Source organism: Coturnix japonica, chromosome 3 (assembly GCF_001577835.2).
Source record: "Coturnix japonica isolate 7356 chromosome 3, Coturnix japonica 2.1, whole genome shotgun sequence".
Classification (NCBI taxonomy): Eukaryota; Metazoa; Chordata; class Aves; order Galliformes; family Phasianidae; genus Coturnix; species Coturnix japonica.
This window is the reverse complement of record NC_029518.1, coordinates 69706421-69729340: the sequence shown is the minus strand read 5'-3', so window position 1 is coordinate 69729340 and position 22920 is coordinate 69706421. Positions and strand designations below refer to the sequence as shown.

Genomic DNA, 22920 nt, shown 5'->3' with positions numbered 1-22920 from the left:
CAAATTGTACTTGCTTCAGCTTCCTGAGATTACAAAGTCCTTTGGTGTCCATAGAATCTGGATGAGCATCCTTAGTGAGAATGTATCTAGAAGATCATGAACCACAGTGTTCTCCATTGTTTGTGCACAGTTGCCTTCTTTGCTTCCTTCTTGGACAGCTGCACATCTGAGGTGCATTGATATCACTCCTTTGAGATACCAGTTTGGAATGCAAGTTTATTTGATGAGCATGTGTACTGTGGGGGAGGTTAGTGGCAGAGCCTTTGAAGTCTGAGCAGAGAGGGGTATCTGTGTCACTGGTGAACAATCTTTCATGCAGAACCATAGATACTGCAAGAGCTCTGTTGCTTTAACAAATGTTTCCTGATGCTTTTACTTCCTATGCAGAAATGTCCTTATTTTAGAAATATTACTATAAATTAAACCGTCAGAATAGAATAGTTCAATGAGGAGAAACGTACAAGAGGTCATCTAGTCCAACTGGCTGATCCCTTAAGCTCTAACCAAAAGTTAAAACGCATTGATTAGGGCATTATGCAAATACCTCTAGAGCCGTAGTGCTGCTTTGTGCCATTGCCAGTTTCCCTGCCCTCCTTTGGCAAGGAAAGTTTACATGCTTTTTCAAATGCTGTTCTGTTTTCTGATTGCCAATTCTAGGGAGTGTACTAAAGAGGGAGATTGGAGCAGATCATCTCTACTGCTACAGTTCCGCAATTCTGATTAACAGTTAAACAGAGGCAGTTAGTTGTAACTCATAACTGCTGTACCTTAAGAGAAGTCAGCAATGTGAAACTGTGAAATATTTTTAAGGAGAAGGAATCTCAGTGTTGTACATTGAATTCTTAAAATGCAGCTGTGTCTGTTCAGGAGGCAGTTCTTCATCTGGAGCAGTACATGTGAAATTTGAGGAAATGAGAACTGAAAAAAACATGCAAACATGTAGTAAATAATGTGGAGTTTTTAATGGTCAGAGCAATACTCTCTTTTTGTGTGGTTTGGTAGCTGACCACAGGCAATATATATTTCATGACCTGAAGGAAGTAAGTACATGTGGCCTTGTATTTGTGTAGGAAATGAAAGTGACTCAAATGATGAGAACCACTTAAGCAGAAGATGGAGCAAACAGTTCACAGTACCTCAAATTCTGCTCCCTCTTATTGTACACTTTAAAAAGGCACTGTCTGCTAGTGCTTAGGAGTTTGTAACAAGACCTATTAAACAAATCAGCTGTATAAAAATATATATAGTTAAATTGTGTCAATTTGCATATCTAGCTCTCTTGATCTTACAGTCAGATAATAACAGCAGCACAGTGAGGTGATTTATTACTTCTAATAAAAAATGTTTTTGTCTTATCTATCTGGTGGACATTTTGACCAGAAAGCTAGCATGAGAAGCATTAGTGAAAGCATTGCTGAAGTCCAAAGATAGCATGAACTGATTTCCCTTGGTTGATTAGGTGGGTAACTAATGGCAGCCTATGACTGTGTTGTCTTTCGCTAACTCACAGAGCAATATCCTCTATAATTCTGCCAGGCACCAAAGTGAGGCTAACAGGCCTGTAATTACCAGCATCTTCTTTCTTGCCCTTCTTGAAAATTGGGATGTTTGCCAGCTTCCAGTCAATGAAACTTCTCCATTTTCCTAAGACTTGTGAAAACTAATTGAGACACGTCTCGCAGTGACGTCAGCAGGCTCTTTGAGTACCATGGAGTGAATCTTATTGGACCTATAAACCTGCGTGCTTCCAGCTGGAGAAGCAGGTCCTGCATTAGTTTGAGGCTGACTGGAAGGTTGTTTCTGCAGTCACAGTCCATAAGACTCTATATCAAGCCTAGAGCTTCAAGCAAATACAACAGTGACAAAATATTTTCACAACCTACTGATTTGAAATCAGGAAATGCTTTATAATAAACTTTAAGTGCTGTGGTAGTGGATGTCACGTGAAGCTGGAAATGTATCAGGATACTGGAAGTTTGGGTGGCTTTTGATTTAGACAGTCAGCCAAAGTGTTTGTCACGTGTGGTGTGCTCCAACATCAGAAATTAAATACAGAATAGTAACATTTTAAATGATGTACCCCATTCTATGTAGTTGCCATTAGCAGTGCTCCTTTACTTCTGTGGTGCTAGAATTTAATACATCTAGATCTATTCCTGTGTTGAGCTACTTGCTGTTGGCATTTATGGGTCAAAAAGTGTCATGATTTTTGGTCTGCTCTGTTTTCAGAAATTAAGGATGAGTATCTAAGGCAGTTTGAAGTGAAAGATTGTGAGCCTATCTTACGTGCATCACTGATCTGTGAAGTCCTTACTTGTGCTGCGCTTCTGTTACCTTAATATATATTTTTTAATATTATGTAATATTTACCTTAGCTATTTGGACGATGTGTGGATATGGGGAGATTTGTTGTTCATTGCATTTGGGTGTTAACCACCGTGTTTCCTGGTGGTGTCTATAGTTTTGGCCACATATAGAATAAATGTGAAGCTTCTTACCTCTTTGTTTTGTTCTTTCTGCCACCCTGAGGCAGTGTTATCAGAGGAAGGAGGAGCAGTGGGTGTTGCAGCATGAAGCATGGTCTTTTGTTTACATTCACATAAGGCTTTGGCAAGAACTCCCTCGCATGCTAAGTAGCATGCCTCCAGAATGTACCAATTTGATAGCAGTGCATGAGAGGGATTATAACTTGTAAATTCTCCTATGCTTGTCTTGTAAAAGCTTTGTTTCTACTTCACCCGTCACCAATAAATATCCCACATCCTCATCATCCACCACAAAGTGTGCACTTTTTCAAATGATGCAAACAATTCCCTATTTTCTTTGGCTTATTCCACTACTGTTGGACTGAAATTGTACACCACAGGGTATGTATTTTGCTGTATAAAATTTTCAGATGTGAAGTATAGTTTTGTGCTTTAATCACGTGGAATGTAAGCCAAAAACGTTCAGACGTGGTTGTCTTGGTCTTTCAAAGTAATAGCTAATGTGAGATTTAGAAAAGGAATACAGTTTGCTTATGGAAGAACTCAAGTGGGTCTTTTTGTGTTGTTAGAGAAGTACATCACAGACAATGTACCTTTAGACTTCCATCTATGAGACTATGATATATATTCTTTTAATTTACTTGCACTCTTTGGTTACTTACCTTAGCGAGCCTATTCCTTTTGTCAGGTAACAAAAGAAAAGCCTGCTTCAAGAACAGCAGAATTACTGTAGCTCCAAAGGAAGAAAAAATTAACTGAAAGGATGCTTGTCTTAATATGATAGCCTGTGTATTTGTGTGTATGCAAATTATACATACATTTATTGAAGACAAAAACTTCTTTACCCTTGAAGCGTTGCTAGAGATTGAGCACTTGTCCTGTCCAGTCGAGTATTTGGGTATGTGGAAATGAATCCACTTAGTCTTGTCATTTCTAAGACATTTGTCAAGGAAAGTGTTCCAGAGTTGTTGTTGCAGTGCTTTAGTTTCTTTACTCAAGCTGCTACGTCTTTTGGCATCATTGCTGGGAGTCTTTGTTGGCATTCAGCTCTTGGCATCTTCCAGTAACAAGCCCCACGTGTATCAGCTTTCTGCCCAGAGAGGGAATCTGGCAGCCGTTCAGCACGTGCCTGCAGCTGCACTGTGCTGTTTGGTGAGATCATGCATGATGATAGCAAACTCGGGATCTTCAATTCACTTTAACTTGCTTGTGATCTACCTGATGATACAAGCTGTGAATGGTTCTTTGAATAAAGCTTGCCCTGTTTTCTGAGATCAGCCCATTTTGCTGTTTCCTGTGGAAGTATCTGTGTTTTTAGGTCAGTTACTGACATACTGGAGAAGCTGGGTTGTGCCAGCTGAAGGTGAGCCCTGCCTTCATGAGCACGTGCATCACGTGAACAGGAGGTATCAGGGTGATCTGACTGAGCAGCGCTTCCACTGCTGAGCCCTACTGCTGGTAATGCGGCAGCTGCTGCCACTGCCTCCAAGTTACCTTCACAGAGGGCATTCCTGCTGCCACTTTCTCTCCCTATTAGTCCCTTGAGCTTAGGCAGAAATGGAAGTGACAGTTTGAGGCACGTTTTAACATACTTAAGTAAGCTTGCCTGTATCCAGGTGTCTAAGAGGTAAAGAATCAGATCTTAAAATCAGATTCTTAAGAAGCATGTTGGTGTGGACCATACATGTGAAACTCCAGTTAATAGTAAATGGTCCTTCTATCATGAAATACTGCTTTGGTATTGCAGGACTAATTTTAGCAAAGGAGGCTACTGGATGCAATACTTGAAAGTGGAAACACATCATCTGGTGGGTGCACTGCTACTGTGAAATATTTATGTGAGCACGCTGATAGAGGTTGAGAAAGATGAAAGATGTCTGAACGTTACCCGTATTTTCCACAGTTTAAATCACATCTATAATGCATATTGATCTTTGTTGCACAAATTGAAATGCTTCCATTTTCAGAACGTTCCTGGCCATGTAAGCTGCAGCTGAAAGAAAATACACTTCTGGTCTCAAAGAGGAACAAAACTTTAATGCTTGCCCTGAACACAGTACTTGGCTTGATTAACAAGCATGTCCTGACTGGGGAGATAAATAACATAATGAGGCCCAAGGCTAGGGGTAAAATTCTTTCTTTTTATGGTTGTAAACGGAGCACAACAATGGTACATTAAGCAAAACAGAATGAATTTGATTTTCTTCGTACAGTGACAGTGCTGTGTAGTCTGAGGACATCCAGACAAGGAAATCTGTCATACTTGAAGAATACTTGTGAAGGGCGTGGTGGGCATAAGAGCTTAATATAGTTCATATAATGGCTTGGAAGTGGCTGATCTATAGATATATATATATATGAGATACAAGTAGCACTACTTAATGCTGAAATTAGTGCCACTGTTATGGTGAAAGCCTGTCTGCTCTGTACAGTTTGTCTGAATCTGTACACATTGCTTTTAAAGAACAGTGTCCACCAGCATGCCAAATAATTGTCATTAGATGGTGGATTCTAAGAACTTGCCAACATGAATTTGTTGGTTAAATTTATTTTAGTTAAAATAAAATGATGTTTGCTTCAATTTACTATGCTAGACCTGGATTGGGATAGTGTCGATTTGGCTTCTGTAGGTCATGCAGGTGCTCCTGTCATTCCTCCTCAGTCCAGTTTTCTAATATTAATGACTACATTTTGCTAGTTCCTAGTTACCTGGGACAGCTCCGACTCTTCTGTCATAATGGGCCCATGGTCTTAAATAGTCTCCCAGACTCAGATCAGACTCCAGTGGTGCCTCACTGGAGCTTTTTCAGCATGCTGGCTACCTGTGAGCTTTCTTTCCTGACCTGTGAAACTTGAGATCCTCGGATCTGGTAGATGCCTGTTTGTCTCCATAGTCACTTACCATGACTTGTTTCAGTATCTCTGCAGGAGAGCAGTTAATTTCTTCTTTTAGGTGTTGCTGTCTGTCTTTGGAGCGCCAGGTGAGAATCCTCTTTGGCCCTGCTTATCAGATAACCAATTGCTTAAGTTACATCTGTGGGGAGATGTGGGTTTCCATCTCCTTCCTTGCACCCTGTCTTTCTTCTGCTTAGCTTGAAGGTTTTCAGTATATGCTGCCCTGATTTACTAGCTAGCTTTGAGATATCCTTTGCCACATCAAAGATTGCATTAATCTGTCTGCCTGCTGCATTCTTCTGAGGATGTAGATATGCCATACCTTAAATCATATTTACATCAAGTAACAGGTAAACCTAGCATTTCTGATGTCGAGTCAGGAATACTGTTCGCTGTACCAACTTTCTAAATGCAAACTTATCTTACTGGCAGAAACTGATTGGCAGATTGATGATAGTCTGATCCACTGTATCAGGTTTAAGTGATCAACTGAATAAAACTAAATGGCAGTGTATGCAAGGCAGCGTTCCATGCTATTCTGATGAATTTTCCTGGCTTATTTAAGAATCCAAATGAACAGAGAGCTATGCTGAATGTTTTATTACTTTGCTTGTCTCTCATTTACACACAGCATCACCAGCAGCTGGTTTTCACATTTTCACCTGGGAGGAGGAATTGCTTCTTTTAACAAAGCATAAAATTAGATAAGCTCTATTGTTTGTCATTAATGTAAGATGGGCTGTTTGGTTCAACTTTGCTGTTCTACTGCAGCATCCTTAAGCATGTCACCTAAGACAAATCAGTAACTGAAATCAGAGCACATCTGGCTGTATGAGCATTTGGGAAGAGGGAGACTTCTGGCAGGAGTTTCTTTGAAGATCCTATGAAGCTGACATCTTGTTCTGATCTGATTATTCTAACTCATTGGTCCAAATTGCCAAATGATGCAGAAATACACATTTGCTAATGTTGCCAGCTTGTTTATCCAGTCCTCATTCATCATTCACTGTCTCTTCTTTCATGCTTCTGCTGTGTTTTGCTGTCCCTTGGTTCCTCTGCCATGATCTGTGGTGCTTTTTTAGCTGCTCTTACAAGGGGATCATGTTGGCTGTGAGGGCAAAACAGACGATATTCCTTTGAGATCCAGGATTCTGCTGCACCAAAAGGTGGAGTACGTAACTTCTTTTAAAGGTGGCTTTGTTTTGAGGTTTTCCTTTTAAACTAAAATCACTTTTAATGCAACTTATTATGCCAGAAACATGAGTATTATTTTTTGCCTGTTATGTCCTTGACTTGGAATACCCTCGGTATTTTGTTTTGTCTGTGCTGCAACTTGACTGTGGTATTGTGACTGCCAACAAGCACATTGAAACATTTTCTGAGTCAGTTTAACACAGATGTATTTTTTTTTACTGAGCGTTTGTTTTGGACACTGCCAAAGAGGAGAATTTTAAGCATTTTCTTAATACTACCATTAGCTAATTCAGGGCAGATGTGTGACATAGACAGGGCAGTATTGAATTTGAGTTGCATTAAAGTGAAGAGCTGAAGACAGGAAGAAATTTAGTTTTGGTTTGCCTTTTAATACGACAGATTTGTATTTCCCAAATAATTAATGTTCTGTTCTCAATACAGAAAGGCAGAGATGGCTTGCTCAAAGCGGGAATAAAGAGTTCACTAATATTGTTATATTTGCATATTTTTCAACATTATATTTTAATATTTGCATGTTCAAATTAGCTGGGGTGCACCTCACTGTTTTTTATTTAGGTCTGTGGGACATTCTGTAGCAGAAGAGCTTATTGTCCAGAGGACTATTTCTGATTGTGTAGTTGTTTTGTTTTTTAACCCAATATCAGCAATGCTTTGAATTGCGTCTCCCATAGTATCCTTATAAACCATGAAAGAGGCTGTTTATCCAGGCAGTATAATAAGGTATCTGAACAGTGGGTCTCAAGGACCTGTGATACGTGGTACAGAGTCCAGGTGGCAGCAGGGTGCTTGTGGCATCCTGTCCGGCCTTGATGTTGGAGCACAAGCTTAGTGACTTTTTACTGGTGATTGGGTAGAGAGGGCAATGCACCCTGCTGTCCTGCTGGAGGGAGAGCTGAGCATCCCACCTTGTGTTCACTCTGTGGTAATGTGAGTGCAGCCATGCAGGAAATCAGTCCTTTTACTCAGCACTTATGGGGCTGCATTATGATACTGGTGAGAAAGAGCCACAGTAAATGTTAGTCAAATGCATGAGCAGGTTACTCTTGGAGGTTGTAGGATCTCTGTCCTTCAGAGGGTGTTAACTCTGAACAGCTTATTCTGATGCTCCTTTGAGCGGGATGTTGGATGACCATAGGGGAAGGATGACTTTCCCCTTTGAAGACAGGCTGAGGGAGCTGGGCTTGTTCAGCCTGGAGAAAAGAAGGCTGTGGGGTGACTTCATTGCAGCCTTTCAGTACCTGAAGGGAACCTATAATCAGGAGGGGAGTAAATGCTTTGAAAAGGCCGATAGTAGCAGGACAAGGGGAAATGGTTTTAAGTTGAAAGAGGGAGGATTTAGGCTGGATGTTAGGGGGAAGTTCTTTACTAGGAGAGTGGTGAGATCTTGGAACAGGCTGCCCAGGGAGGTTGTGGATGCCCCGTCCTTGCAGGTGTTCAAGACCAGGTTGGACGGGGCCCTGGGTAACCTGATCTAGTAAATGTGTGTGTTTGGTGGCCCTGCCAGGCAGGGGGGTTGGAACTACATGATCCTTGAGGTCCCTTCCAACCCGGGTCATTCTGTGATTCTGTGATTCTAAATTGCTGTTTGTTACTGTGAGATTTCTACCTGTTACATCCCCCTGAAAGTAAAGAGCAGTGCCCATCATCTTAATGCATCAGACAGCAGCCTGCAGTAGTGCAGAAATTGTCTGCCAACCAGTTATGCTGCCCTAAGGCTGGGAGCAGAGATCCAAGGGGGAAGTTTTGCATGCAGATGTGAGAACCATACTCATTTTTTCCAACTTAATTGTGTGTCTGAGTCCCCCTGATCTCCCTAACAGGAATGGAAGCCTTCTCTACTTGTGGTGGTGGTGGTGGTGGTGGTGGTTTTCTCATCCCTGCAGAGTTGCATGTTCTAATTAGTCCTGTTCTAATTAGTTCATTCTACTTAGTTTTATTTCTAAATCATTTTTTTTTTCTATTCATGTGGCAAGTAGGAGAATGGATTTTTAAATAATGAGCTTTGGGTGTATATTTGTAGTCTTCAAAATGCTTAATTTGACAAGATGGCAGAAGAGAGGAAAAGTAAAACTGTTCCTGAAAGCATTGAATTTAAAATGAAGCTAATGCTTTGATTTACTTGCTTTAGTAGTTAAACTGTACAGATATGCATCTAAAAAAAAAAAGCGTAGCTAATGGTGATGACTGCATTGCGAAATAGTGTTTTGCAGCTGAAAATTTGTTTTATCAATTGGTGTTATTGTGCCATTTGTATCTGTTGTTGTTTCCATGCAAATAGGTAGGAGGCACTACTTTTGGAGCAACCTACACGAAGCAATAAATATAATGATAAGGAAAGTCTTGTTAGTGAGGAGTACAAAATTAAAAGCTTGTATTTGTTCCTAAATGTATGTGTTTCTTCCTCTCCCTAAACAGACCTTGCTGGAGTATGCTGAGAAGTGGAAAACATCAGAAGATCCTCTGCCCTTGCTGGAGGTGTACACAGTGGCTATCCGAAGTTATGTTAAAGCACGACCTTATCTTACCTCTGAGTGTGAAAATGTAGCCTTTGTGCTCGAACGTTTAGCACTGTGAGTATGGTTTTTGTTTCCTAAACCCAAACTGTATAGTATTAACTTTTCACTGTCTAAATGCTTTCTCAGTTCAGTTTACTATTATAAAGATTCTGAATAGGTTGGTGGTGTGGGTTAATCCTGGTAGGTTGCTAAGCAGCAGGCAGCTGTTTGTTAGGAGCACAAGAAAAGAATAATAATAAAAGTAGCCAACTTATGTTGTCAAGATAATAATTATTTAGTAAGTAAGAGTGAAGTGGAAGAAGAAAACTGAACAAAACAAGCGATTCAAAGGCAGTCACATAACGCTTCTCACAGGTAGACTGATGCTCAGCCAGTTCCTCTGTGTGAGACGGGTAACCTTTGTAAATTCCCTTTTACCCCTTTTTATTGCTGAGCTGGATGTTGCATTGCATGGAACATTTCTTTGGTTGGTTGAAGTCATCTTCCCGCATGTGTCCTCTCCCAGTCTCTCGCGCATCCCACAGTCTATTCACTGAGGGGCAGAGTGAGAAAGCGTGGGCCTTGATGCTGTATGAACGGCATGGAACAGAAGCTCAAATGGCTGTTAAAATCATTGTTTTGGTCAAAGCACTGTACATGATGACATGAAGAATATTAACTCCATTCTAGCCAGCCCCAGTGCAGTTGAGAAACATTTTCCTTCCTCATGGTGAATGCTGTGTGTGAGAAAGAATGTCTTTGGTTATTGGAGATGTAGCAGTCTTTAGGACTCCTCCAGTCTAGGACAAGGCAGTGTCCCTAACTTGAAGTACATTGTTAGTGTTGATCCACACGCAGTGTGAAAATGCATCAGTTTACACAGTTGTTAACAAGTTGCTTACCGTGTTGGACTTCAGTGAAAAACCCTTTTGTTTTTGGGTTTTTTTTGTTGGAATTACTGCTTTTCAGAGAAACTGCTTTTGTAAATTATGCAAAAGTATCCAGGACCACCTTCTCTTTATCTGTTCAAACAAAATAAAGTGTACTGCAACTTTGGCTTTTTAAGCAAATGGGTATTTGGATACTAGAATTTAAAACTGTTTATTATGCATTTTAAAAGCAAAAAAAAAAAAAATCGAATAATATTCATATTTGCCTTCCAGAAGCTGTATTGAACTTCTGCTATGTCTGCCCCTTGATTTACCTGAAAGTAAATGGGAAGAATTTCAGGCTTTTGTGCAGGTGAGTTTGAGCGATGAAGACTTGCTAGCTTTTAAAAATGTGTTAGAAATGTAAGGATATTATGTAGTGTTCATGAAGACTTGTTGCCAGTCACTAGTGGCGTTCCCAATTGTACGGCCAGTTCTCTTCAGTATTTTTATCAGTGAACTGCACACTGGGTTTTAGTGCCCACTCACTAAGTTTGCAGATGATTCTAAACTACATAGGAAGAGCCATTAACTGCTCTGAGGTTATAGAGGACTTAAAGGGAGATCTTGAGCAATAACCAATCATATAACATTTAACAAGAGCAGATACCAAATTCTGCACCTGGGACGGTATCATCCTAGATGTACTTTATGGATTGGAGTGCAAACGGCTGTAGAGCAACCCTGCAGTGGAATGATTTGGTTGGTGTTAAGCTCAAAGTGCATCAGTAGTGTGCCTCCGCAGCCAAAAGGGCACATCAGGCACAGTATAACTAAAAGAAGTTGTTGTCCCACTGTACTCAAATCTGGTGCAGCCTCATTTTGAGTACTGTGGGTGGTTCTGCTCTCCATAATATAAAAACCATGTAAAAATAGAAGAATGTGTCCAAAGCAGGGCAATAAAAATTGTGAAGGACTAGAGGGCGACCTTGTGGTGGCCAACATTTCTGTCACAGGAGAAAATGGAAGGGCAGGTCCTGATTTCTGCTCTCTGGTGACAGTGACAGGACCTGAGAGAACAGCACAGAGCTTAGTCAGGGGAGGGTTGGGTGGGAATTAAGGTCCTTCACCAAGAGAGTAGTCAGTCATGGAGCAGACTCCCCAAAGCATTGGCCATAGCTCCAAGCTGCGAGACTTCAGGGAGCGTTTGGACAATGCTCTTAGACACAGGGTTTGAATTTTGGGGTGGTCCTGCATGGAGCCAAGAGTTTTACTCAGTGATTCTCATTGGTCCCTTCCAACTTGGGATATTCTGTAATTTATTAGAATTTGGAGTGGGGTAGAGAGAGTGAAATAATAACAGAGAAAAAGACAGGATACAGTTACTTGATAATTTTCAGCCTAAATAGTAAAAGGTGATTTTCAGAGTGATTTTTTACTAGCATCTGTCTAATGCAGATTAACTCCTAAGAGACATGTTTATGCTGGCAGGCTCCATCGCCTTCAGAGCAGGTGGGAAAGTAAAATAAATGTGAAGAGATTGAAATGAGCAATTTCCTCTTTCAGGACAAGCATTAATTGTGCATTGCTATGCAATTCTCAGAGTTTTTCAGTCAATTTCTTTGCTCCCAAATGGAACTCTGCTTCCAGATCCAATCCTGTTACAGAAGTGTAGAAGAAGATATTACAGTTAATTTTAGGAATTCAGTCTACCTTCATCATATTTGAGTAGAACCATCAGGTCTTACAGCTGATGCCACACCAGTACGTGTACAAGAGACTTTTCTCATCCTCAGTTTTCAAGAGGGAAGCACATTTTTGTTTTTACATAAGATATAAAAGATAAAATGTTTCTGTTTTTTCTCTTTAATAACATGTTTTGTCATAAAATACATTCTTCAGGTGGCACATAAAAACTTGATGGAAAATGGCAGCCGGGAACTGCATATTTTAACTACACTTACTCAAGAGAAGGGAGTGTGGAAGAACCCAGTATTGTGTGGTATTCTTTCCCAGGAGCAGCTGGATCCCGAGAAAGGTAAAATTTAAAACAATAATTGGGGAAAAAATGTATTTTAATGCATTGGATGTTATTTTTATAAATAAGATTTTTGTTCAGTATAGGTTGTGATTCATGTATAAACTGTTTAAATGAAATATTTGCAGCATTATTGGAGTTAATAAAACAGTATGTTCATAAGAATGTATCAGTAACGTAGTGTTAGTAGCTTGCATAAAGTGTGATCATAGCTAGAGATCTCTATAAACTGTGTGAGGGGAGATGACATATTTCAAATTAGGTAAGTTCAGTTTTGCTATACAAAAACCGTTTGACATAAAAAATAGAATTACATTTAAAATGAGTATGGCATTTCTTCAGCTGTGAAATGCAAAGTGACACATTACTGAATATTAATTTAGACCAGAGTTTGGAGATTGGCTAACAGCAGTTGCGTAGGGAGCAGTGCACAAACAACATAGGTGTGCAGCGTTATTTTCTTGATTTCTTGTTGCAGGTGCCATTGATTTGCAATTCAGAATTGCTGTCTCTGTGTTAATAAGTCTTGACTGATTTTATTCTTTGAGGCCGCCTAATTGGTTTTAGAATCTGTATGAACCATCACATCTAAGCATCTGTGGCAGAATTGCAGTTCTTGAGTAAAGTAGCTTCTCCGACATTTAGCATGACACCTGCTCATTGTGTAATATTCTCTACTTACAAAAAAGTTAACTATTACCTGCATCTTCTAATAAGTGTGTCTTTTCAGTAAGATGTGGTTTGTTACACTGCTTGTCTCTCTACTGCGGTGTTCTTAGTCTTCCATGCTGTCTTCCAACTTCATTGGCCATTTCTGATACAAAAGGCTGAGGTTTATTCAGTAGTCAAGATGTACATGTACTGAATTCCCACTTCATTCAGTGTCCATATGATTTCCTAATATTAGACTTTCTTTTTGACTGAACACTGAAGCAGCATTTTCTTAAAGCTGTTTCAGTCCCACTTTGTTTACTGAGTAGTAGTTTGTGTTTGACAGATTTAGGCTAGGACACAATCTACCTTCCTGCATATAAAGTTATGATTGTGGGCCTTTTTCACTTAAAAATCACTTGGGGTTTTTTAATCAGCATTTACGTTTTAGTTGTTATGTCACCTACTAGAGTGCAGTCCTCTTCAGTCTTCTGCAGTTGACTTATTTTAATATATCAGCATATTTTGTCACTTTGTGTGCTACTCCATTTTCCAAATATTTATATAAGTGCTAGTAGGGGTCCTCAGTGAATTCAGTCTTTCTTCTTTCTCTTCATTCAACTTCTAATTTATCCATGTAAGTATCTGGTTTCTAATACCAAGATTGCTTACTGTCTTTACAGGCTTTTAGAGACTTCCTTTAATACATTTCGAAAATTAACTGGATCTCTCTTACCCACATTCTCATAACTCCCTCTGGATAAGTGCAAGGAATATATAATACAATGTTTTTTACAGAACCATCCTTACTCTTACACAAAATTTGCATTTTGTCACTTATAATAATTTATTATTTATGATATACATATTAGATTGGTATGTGGTTTTAGAGTCTTCCAGAATACTCTTATACTAGCTCCGTATCAACCATCTTTTAGCAGCAGTAAGATGCTACTAAGAGAGAGGTAGAATTAGTGTTTGGTTGCCTTGTATTTGAGTTCCTTCAGAATTCACTTGTGAATCTTGTTGAGATGAGAATTCATCTTATCAGTGTTTTCCTAACAAGTCGACTGACACTCCAGGGTTCCTTTTAGCTCTGAATGTTTTATATTCAAGAATGCTTCTTCCAAGGACTGACTGCCCTTTTGAGTGACTCCTGTTAGAATTATTACTTCCCTTGATGGTGGAAAATTCTGCTTCCCTAAATTGCACAAGATTACATGTCATGATAAAATGTCATCAAAAGCGAGTGTTACCCCTTCTGCAAAGCATCACCACTGTACACAGCATTTGGGAGGAGGAGAATTCTGAAGTTACTGATGTTTCTTGACTTAGAGCTCTATTCAATGAAAAACAGATTTAAATTTTAAAAAGTAAGCATAAAGAAACCCTGTGTGCTTGGTGTTTGTGTGGCTTCCCTGTATTCAAAAGCAGTGTTTAACCCCCCATTCAGATAATGAGGACAATGTACAAAACATTCCACATTAATTTCAGTATTACAATATCCAGAGTATTTGCAGACTTTGCTTCCAGGATTTGTTCTTTGCTGTTACAGGAGAGATCTCAGCTGTTAATGTAGTCAGCTTGTCACGCTGGAATGCTGTAATCTGCCAAATTTGATCAATGCAGACTTTACCTAACAGTTAGTACAAGTACATATCTGTTGGAGATCCTAGAATAATATAACTTGGAAAAGACCTTCCAAGATCATCAAATCCAACCACCAAGCTGATGTGCTGAGTCCCATTACTGAACCCTGATCTTTAGTTCCACTTCTCTTAAATCCACCCAGGGATGGGGAATCCACCACTGTCCTGAGCAGCCTGTTCCAATGCTTGACCACCCCTTCCATGAGGAAATTATCCAATCTAAACCTTCTCTGGCGCAACTTGAGGCTGTTTCCTCACATCCTATCACTTGGTGCCTGAGAAAAGAGATACCCTCCTCGCTGCAGCCTCAGTTCTAGAGAGCAAAGATGTTTCCCCTCCGACCTCCTGCAAATGAAACAGGCCCAGTTCCCCCAGCCACTCCTTAGAACTCTTGTTTTTCAGTCCCTTCACCGGTTTTGTTGTTTTTCTTTGCATGCATTCAAGCAACTGCAACAGTTGAGACTGAAATGTTTTTACCATCCTCTTTTCCCGTTGTTTTTTTTTTTCTTTCATTTATTTCATCATCTTAATTTTACCTAATTTGCAACCTTGTTAGCCTCACTTATGATGGAACCAAAGAAATTTCAGCCCATTCAGATTCTGAACCAAATGAGCCAAAATGCCAAATGAGCAGCTGCTGGAATTTGGGTCAGTTAGCATCTTGAATATCTCTGCTGTTGATTCCTGAAGGTCATTTTCCCTCTTTGCATCTGTTGCAGGAAACATAATTAGTTGTCTGTTTCATCACAGAATCTGATACTTTTTCAATTCTTTGTTTTCAAACTGATCAAATGTCGTACATGGGGTGAGAGACAATTATAACTGACTGGATAACACATTTGATTTGTTCTGATTTTAGTCAAGCAAGTATAAACTCTATTTTACTGGACTTTTGCTCTTCCAGTTTTAGGAATGGACTGTTGAATAGATTCCACTTAAATACGAGCCAGAAGTGCCAATTTCATAAAATGCTGGGAAGATTGTTCTTTGAGTGCCCTGTCATTAAGTACTGGCTTTTCCTGACTGCACAGCTCAATTTTCTGATGACTGTATGTCTGTAAGGATCCACACGCTAAAGAGGTCAAAAAAAGAGAGAGCGGGTGCTCAGTTGTTGCTGACAAAAACAGTGTACCTATCACTGATTTATTTGATGCTGATAGATATTCCTACTTCTCTACTAGATGTTAATACAGTGCTATGAACCTGCAGCATATGAAATAGTAAAATCTGTTATGAACTGTATTGCAATAATTATAGATGTTATAGTTACATATTTGCATGCATACATGTAAATAAAATGTTTTCAGATTGGAAATACTCTCCCAAGTGCTTGATTTGTCACCTGCTTGAGTGACAAACATTGGAATTGGCTGGTTTATTAACCCATCTGTGAATCTAAATGTTGGGAAGTCTGACTTAAGTTACCAGATTGTGTGATAAATGTCACCAAATAAACCTCTTTGACAACTTCTGCAATGATGATAACCCATTTAGGTTGTTTCTGAAGAAAATAAAACCTCTGCCTCTGCAAGTGGAACATAGGTATTTTCTTTTTGTGTTACGTGTATTTATATATACATTTTTGTATACTTAGATACATTTTTGTTATTCCTTACTTGTGACTCTGAAGATAATTTATTTTCTGAAACTGAATTGTCAGTAGGGTCTTTAAAGATCATCTGTGGGCCCCCAAAGGAATCTCCTTTTTAGTTTCTTGAATCTGCTTGGTACTGTATGTCATGAGTCATACTCTCATTTGAAGAATTTCCACACAGTTCCAAGAAAAACAGATTTCCCTCCTCAGTATTTCAGTTCCACTAAGTGTTTCTCTTTTTTGCTTCTCATCCTTATTGGTGTCTTTATACAGTAGCACCCACAGCAATTATGTGTCCACACCTGCAGCTTCTTGATTCAAATCCTAATTCCTCATCAGTATTATTTCTTAAAAGTGTGCTCAGGTGCTATAAACTAGTTGTTTGTTCATGCATATTTTCTTGTCCCTTTTTTCTTCCTAAGTCTGTCTCCTGTGTCTTTAAGTAATATTTGTCACATTTTGAGTTTGGCTTATGTAGCATCATGGACAGTTGAGACTTGAGAGACCAACCAAAGTTACATGATCCCAGTGGGTCATGAAGATGGCGAAGTACCAACATTACCACGCAGCATTGCAGAGATCCCTTATGAATATATTGGTAACATTCATCACTGCAAACTGCTGCTCGACCAGTTTCTCCTGACCTCAAACAGTGAAGCTAACTAATCCCAATACCAAAGGAGAAAGAAATCTAAAAGTACCTCTTAGACATATGAAAATGAAATCTCATCCACATCATTAGATTCAAGATGACAGTACTAACTGTGATCACTGACAAGTATGAAAATGATTCATCTGCCTTAGTACTCAGAACCATTTTCATACCGCTATCGGATGTTGTATTGCATTTTTATGTTGACTGGATCTGCCATTGTTCCGGGTTTCAACTGCAGGGCTGTCATTTTTCTTGAGATTGCATCAGAACGCTAATGGGCAACCAGTGCTTGTATCTGGAGAAAGGAATTTTCCTTATTTCTCTGCTTCATTGATTGGTTAGGGAAGGAAACCTTCGTAAGATGGTCTTAATTCTTCACTTAGGAGTGGGTCTTTTGTCTTACTGGCCTTCTGAACTATCAAATGTTTAATTTTAGGTCATTCTTAATTCTAATCATGATTCAATTCATGGCGGATCTGAATCCACAACAATCAGAATTTACCTTTCTTGAAAATGGATATCTAATCTGATCAGCCTTATTGCTTAGGATCCTAAAGAATGAAAACTGAAGTATGGCTAAGTATTTTGAGTTGTGTGAGAATTTGTACAGTGGTAACAACACCACTGCACTTCCACTATCACTTTCTGTTAGTGTGACTTGCACTCTTCAGCTTAAGCCACTTTTTTTTCCATCCTAGACATTGTCATTTCCTTGTATTTATTGGGAAATCCTCCAAAACTAAGTCTCAGCTGTCATTGGTATCACCTCAGCTGGTACTGAGGACAGATGGAGGATCTATCCAGATCTATCTAACTGTCTAAAAAGAGAGGGTTATGCTTGTTTCTTTCCTTTGTATAATTCTGATTATCCTTAGGGATTTAAACCTTGATGTCAGGAGTTAAGTTCCTGAATTTTTCGTAGGTTTAAGTGTAGTAGGCAGATTTCTGAAGAATGTCCCACTGAAGAGATGTTCAAAGATACAACCATCTCTATTCAGAGGTCGTCAAGGGAAAGATATTGGATCATTGGATAGGCTAGAATTTGAGCAGCCAGCATGGAACTAATTTGAATAGTCAGAGCACCCACCGCCAGAATTCAATTGATACCAGCAACATCACTTAAAAATTAAAAAGTATTTTTTAAAAAGTGTTTTCATCCTGGGTATATGCAGAGCAGCCACCTGGAACTTCTTTTACCCTTTCACCAGACATTATGCCATCGTACAAGCATCCAGGATTGGTGCTGCATTCAGCAGACTTGTGCTGAGATGTTGTTTGCATGAAGGATTCTGAGACCCAGCTCCAGGTAAATATGAAAGTATTCAGTACAGTTCAGAGTCACCCACAGTGTGAACGCACATGTGGACTAACACTTGAAGATAACTAAAGAGGTTACTTACTAGTAACTGAAGTTCTTTGAGATGGATAGTCCACATGTACATTCACCTTGTGCCTTTGTTCATCCTCCTTGGCCAGAGTGAAGTTGTGAAGAAATAAAGGTCTCTGGTAGATTAATTTTATATCTACCCAAGAATTGGCAAAGACTAGAGTAGTAGGATTATGAGTGCTTTGAGTAAGGCAAAAAATCATTGCTTTGTGTTCTACAAGTCTTCTAGTCATCCTAAATGCGTTATACATGTGGACTGTCCAGAGAGAACTTGTTACTACAAGACTGTGTTCACAACTTATTCATGCTCTTGTGTGATACTAATCCAAAGATTATCCTTTCTCTTTTTTAATTCGTGTGTGCTGTAAGCATTACCTGTATTACAGGTTTATAGTAGTTCTTGTGGACTTGACATAGAAATCACTTGGTAGTGACACTCCATCTGTGGGGTGTGGGGGAATATGAGGGAAAACATTGAGTTAGAGTCCAGTATATCCATGTTTGTCAGAGTTAATAGATCAAAGTACCATCTGTCAGATGTCATCTGATCATCTTTTTTCTTCTCATTTTGTGTATTTTTAAGTGTATTTTGCATGCGTCTTGCACAAACCTGAGTTTGTAAATGTCAGTGAATAGTGCACAAAATCAGCACTTAATAGTTCTTGAAAGAATTGTGCTGCTGTTAAACTGAAGTATTTACTGCAAATGATGTAGGTTTTATACTCATAAAGATTAACTGATTTGACCTGAAAAGAAGTATAGGAAAGCATTTTTATGAAGTTATATTAGTTACACTAAACTAACAGTTGGTCTGCAGTAACTCTTAAGTAAGACATCACACTGTAAAATACATTTATAAGACATGAATAGTAATAAAAATCAACAAGCAGTGTCTTATGTTTAGGACTGCTTACCACTGTGGACTTACTCCCTGAACCCTGGCACTATCTTTTGTTTTAAAATACACTGCATGGTTTATCTAGGAAATAAATATAATTAAAACTTGTATTTTGAGTGAGCTTTCAAATATTAAACGTAATGATTATAATCACTTGGATTAGAATAATGACTTAAGAGGTAATATGAAGCTTTAACCCTGAGGTCTTCCTGCTTCTTGTTGAGCTGATAACAGAAAATGTTCTGATGATTATGTAAGGTAAGCTAACAGAAGCAGTAAAACACTGAGGGAAAGGATTATACTGAGGCCTGGTAGCTAAAGCAAAGTCTCTACAATATTTAATATCGTAATTAAATCAGAGTGAAACGTCCTGGATTACCAGTATAGCTTAAAGTCTCTAAAGTCTTCCCATATCTTGTTACAGAAATAAAGTAAAATGTTCAAATGTTTTTTGTAGCAGAGTAGCTGACAGAGTAAACTCTGTGGGTGAAGGGATTACTGGTACCCACCTGGTAGGAGGAAGAGCAAAGCTAAAACTATTGAATGTAATTAATCGCTGGGTCATTTGTGGGTTGACAAGAGTATGTTTTTTAATACATTTTTTTAAATAAAGGGCTGGAAATTACACCAGAATAACATTGCTTATTTGAAAGGGAAGTGTCTAACCCTCTTATCATAAATGCAAAAATAACTTCCATCCTACCAATTCTGTTAGTGTGCTGTAGTCCTCCTTTCTTGTAGCATGAATGAAAACTGTTTATATCTTCATCGACATGGAGAGAGGAAGAAAGTCTTACTTGATTGAATACTCTTACACATCAGTGAGCCATAGATGATCATTTGTAATAGCATGGAAGATTTCTGAACAAATAACTAACAAGCTGGTTGAAATGATTCAACCAGAAACCTTAAAATGTGTGAAAGATAACAATGAGGTCTAGCTGGTACTGCGTCTGCAAAAGGCTGTATTTTCTGCCCTAAATTTATGTGCTTCTGATTAAAGAGAATGGTTGACCTAATTTCAATTGCAAGACAATCTTTTACTAATACCCTACATAAGTAGCTAGAAAAAGGAAAAATCATGAGATAAAATGAAAGACAATCATGAATCAAAAGCTCACTAAAGTTAGGAAGTAAAGAATTAAAGTTTTGTTGTTTTCTTTCAACAAGCCTCATCTTCCATGTATTAATATCCCAAATAACAGTCTGAGGTAATCAGTTTTATAGATGCTGCAATTGATTTGATTATTTCATCAGGATCTAACAGGACATTGGAAATGAAGGGAATATAATCAACTGGGTGTTATGGGCAACATGCTGGAAGTGAAATTCAGTGCAAGTGTGTTCAGATAAATGTAACAAATGTTTCTATCAGTATTTATCAAGAAATGAGCACTGCATATGCCCAGATGCTTTCAGGGGTGATGCAAATACTCAAAGGCTGGAGATAATCATGTTTAGTGAAGGGCAGCAGTTTATCCTAATGTCATAAATCTGATTTTTCCATAGAGGAGTGGTGTAAAGAAGGTTTGTGGGAAAAGCAGTCAAAGCTTGCATTGTGTGTGAATGTGTTAAAAAGATTCTTTTCATGCAGTGTATAACTATGGCTTGTAGAAGCATTTGTCACAGGGAGTGATTGATGCCAAAAGGATTAAACAAAACTGATTGTCTGGGTCTATCCAGATTAAATAAATATTTTAGGTGTAATATTAAGCTTCATACTTCAAAGGTGAAATAATTTTCATCACAACTTAAAGATCTGGATGAGACCTGAGGTGTATTTGTAGAAGTGGAACCAGCCTGTGTTTTCCTCTTCCATAGGATTATTCAGCCTTCCATTGAAACACATAGCACTGTAGTAGGCACAGTGGAGTTTTGACGGTAGCATGTCTACAGAATATAGTTGAATACAATCTAGCCATTCCCGTGACTTTGAGTTTTAAACTGTACACAGTCAAGTGTTTACAAGACAAGCCTCTTATCTGGCTGAAAAACTTTAAAAGGGAGTTTAACTGCATGGTATGAATGCATAATATGAAAGATTTAACAGTATTTCAGAGAACTTCGGGTACTTCATCACCTTTATCCTTTAGTAGCAAGGTCTTTAAAAAGCAGCATTTAGCAGTGGTGTAGCACGAAAGCATAAGGAAGGATGTGAGTGTAGTTGTAGCTTTGTGTCTTCTTTCTGTAGAATTATAATTAAGTGGTGCCTAAGCATTTTAACATTGATACGCCTTCTAAAATCTGTTTTGCGTTCAGATATTTTGCCAAGAAATAAGTATGAATTAAAACTTGCAAGTAGAATGAAGGGTTTACTGTAGCAGAGAATCCTTGTAGTAAATAAGTACAGCTTTCAAGGATGCTTTTTGTCTGTGCTTCATACATTTTGTACCCTGTTTTATTTGTATGGATTTTGTAGGCTAACCATGAATGAGTAAATGCAATCTGTTAATTCTGTAATTTGCTGTGAAACTGGTATGTAATATTTTGGCTTGTTTTTCTTTGAAGTGAATGAATTTTTAGTGTCCGAAGGCCCTGTCCTGCTGGATATGCGTATTAAGCACCTCATGAAAACAAAGCAATTAACGCAAGCTACTGCCCTGGCAAAACTCTGCTCTGACCATCCAGAAATCAGCGCACAAGGCAATTTCAAGCAAACCTACCTGGTCTGTCTTTGTTCAGGATCACCAAATGAAAAGCTAATGGAGGAAGTAAGTAAAAAAATAAAGACTTATTTCTTTAATAACAGTGAAATCACTGGTTATAATTAGGCTGCTTCCACATAGAAGATACTTTGTTTTTAAATACGATTGACGTACTTTGATTATTTGATTTTTCTTTTCATTTAAGGCACTTTTAGACAGTAATGATTCTTAACTAAAACACCTGTGGAAGTGGAATATTAGGTCCCTAGTAGATATTTTCTGGCTCTATCACAATGCTACATTTAATTTTACTTTAAATTTCTGCCTTAGTTCCTGTTAGTGAAATGGAGACAATGGTTTTGCCACTATTAAGCGTAACTTTCTGCAGTGTACCTAGCACATGGGATGGAACCCTCAGGTGCTACTTTTAGTTCAGACAACAAATGCACTGTTTTCAAGTGTCCATGTCAGGAAATAACAACTTACTTAAAGGAGGTGAAACTGAAGATGGAATCAGATACTTCATCTTGTTTGAAATGTTCTAATCATTTTTAAATGCGAAAGTCAGAAGTGAGATGACAGCTTTGTAATTGTTCATTCTTTCAGGTGACATCTTCATTTCTCACCCCACCCCAGGGCTTTACTGGAGCTTTCTTTTTTTTTTTGTTCTGTTTTGTTTTGTTTTTCCTTCTTAAGGGAAAGCTAATTCCAAACATATTTTGACAGTATCTATTTGCTGATTTTTTTTGTCTCTTATCATCCTTTTGTGCTAATACTAAGGAGTAAGCATATTGAAATTGGTCTGAAAAGAGATGAAAATTATGCAGTTAGAGTTGGAAGAGCCTCCTACCTGACATGTAGACTAAATTCTAAGATGACAGCATTTCCCAGGGCAGGTTGGTTCTGAGGGAGGTAAGATCCATCTTACACTCCTGCCTCTGGCTGCTCTAGGGCTTTTCAGAACAAACTTGGAAATCACAGAAGGAAGTCAATAAGGGAAACTATGGCAGGACTGTCTGATCTTGTGTTTGTTTACTAAACTTGGAATTTGTGACCCTGTAAACATGCTTCCTTCGTTACTCAGTCATCTCTTACTCCAAAGCAGAACAGGCTCATCCATTGGTGACACCAATGGATGAAAGGAAGGGATAGCATTGTTTCTTAGGATGCCATGGCACACACAAGAGTTATCCCAGATAACTTAATACGTGTTTCCAAACCTTGGTTTCCTTAGCTTAGACTGCCTATCTTTGCAGCTCCAACTAATCGTTTTAGAAAGTTTGCATTTAGCAAGCCAGAAGGCAGATATAATATTAACATGTCAGGCTAGACTTCTGAACTGAACAGGATAGTCCTTTCATAGTTTGAGAATGGTATGAGAAAATGGAAATATAATACAAGTATGGGAAAAGCAGATCACTCGAATGGTATGGTGTTATATCC

At 38.7% G+C, this 22920-nt stretch overlaps 1 protein-coding gene across 3 annotated transcripts in view; it reads left to right on the top strand.

Annotated features, from left to right (window-relative positions):
• ZNF292 (zinc finger protein 292) overlaps window positions 1-22920 on the top strand; it is a 52378-nt gene that overhangs the window by 16195 nt on the left and 13263 nt on the right. For 2 of the 3 annotated variants that reach the window (XM_015858925.2, XM_015858926.2), the window contains exons 2-5: window positions 9012-9166; window positions 10255-10333; window positions 11863-11998; window positions 21341-21543. In XM_015858925.2, coding sequence (XP_015714411.1) covers window positions 9012-9166; window positions 10255-10333; window positions 11863-11998; window positions 21341-21543 — 573 coding nt within the window. Of the gene's footprint in view, window positions 1-9011; window positions 9167-10254; window positions 10334-11862; window positions 11999-17765; window positions 17854-21340; window positions 21544-22920 lie in introns of those variants that run through there. The other variant, XM_015858927.2, reaches the window with a different exon arrangement.